Source organism: Larimichthys crocea, unplaced genomic scaffold (genome assembly GCF_000972845.2).
Source record: "Larimichthys crocea isolate SSNF unplaced genomic scaffold, L_crocea_2.0 scaffold100, whole genome shotgun sequence".
NCBI lineage: Eukaryota > Metazoa > Chordata > Actinopteri > Sciaenidae > Larimichthys > Larimichthys crocea.
The window spans coordinates 306,276-307,155 of record NW_020851384.1 but is presented as its reverse complement, the minus strand read 5'-3'; the positions used below and the strand labels follow the sequence as shown (position 1 = coordinate 307,155).

The following is an 880-nucleotide window of genomic DNA, read 5'->3' as shown; positions in this document are numbered from 1 at the left end:
TGTGCAGACAGACAGGTGTACGGACAGACAGGTGTGCAGACAGACAGGTGTGCAGACAGACAGGTGTACCGTGTTGCCCGGCGTGCTGACCCGCTGCAGTCTGAACTTGCTGTGGTTTTTTTTACTTCGACTTTTGTTCTTTCGGATCTCTTCACAGCGCTCGTAGTCCGACAGGTCCAGAACCTCGTCAGCCCGACCCAGCTCCTTCACCTGCAGGGAGACAGGTGAGACACGAGGGACAGGTGAGACAGGTGAGACAGGTGAGACAGGAGAGACAGCAGAGACAGGAGAGACAGCAGAGACAGGTGAGACAAATCAAATCAATTTAGATTTTAGCTGAAAGCTCTGGCTCCCAATCTACTTTTGGAAACTATATGAACCACAAGGAACCACAAGGAACCACAAGGAACCACAAGGAACCCAGCGTCCTGAGAGCGCAGTGTTCTAGAGGGGTAGTAAGGTACTATGAGCTCTTTTAGATATGATGGAGCCTGACCATGAAGAGCTTTGTAAGTAAGGAGAAGAATTTAAATTCTATTCTAGATTTAACAGGGAGCCAATGCAAGGAAGCCAGAATGGGAGAGATGTGATCTCTGATCTTGGTTCCTGTCAGAACACGTGCAGCAGCATTCTGAATTAACTGCAAAGTTTCATTGTCATTTTGTTCAGTCATTGTAATTCATTGTCATTTATCATTATGATTCATTGTATTAAGTCATGTGATTCATGTCTTTTGACATTCATTGTAATTCATTTGTCATTTTAGTCAGTCATTGTAAATTCATTGTCATTTTATCAGTCATTGTAGATTCATTGTCATTTTAAGTCTTGTAGATTCATTGTCAGTTGATCGTCATGTAATTCCATGTCATGTTATCAG

The 880-nt window shown here is 43.4% G+C and overlaps 1 protein-coding gene across 1 annotated transcript in view; it reads right to left on the bottom strand.

Moving 5' to 3' along the window:
* The window catches only part of plekho1b (pleckstrin homology domain containing, family O member 1b), an 18,833-nt gene that overhangs the window by 6,560 nt on the left and 11,393 nt on the right, over positions 1-880 (bottom strand). Inside the window, exon 3 of the mRNA XM_027275306.1 lies at positions 70-210. Coding sequence (XP_027131107.1) covers positions 70-210 — 141 coding nt within the window. The remainder of the gene's footprint in view (positions 1-69; positions 211-880) is intronic.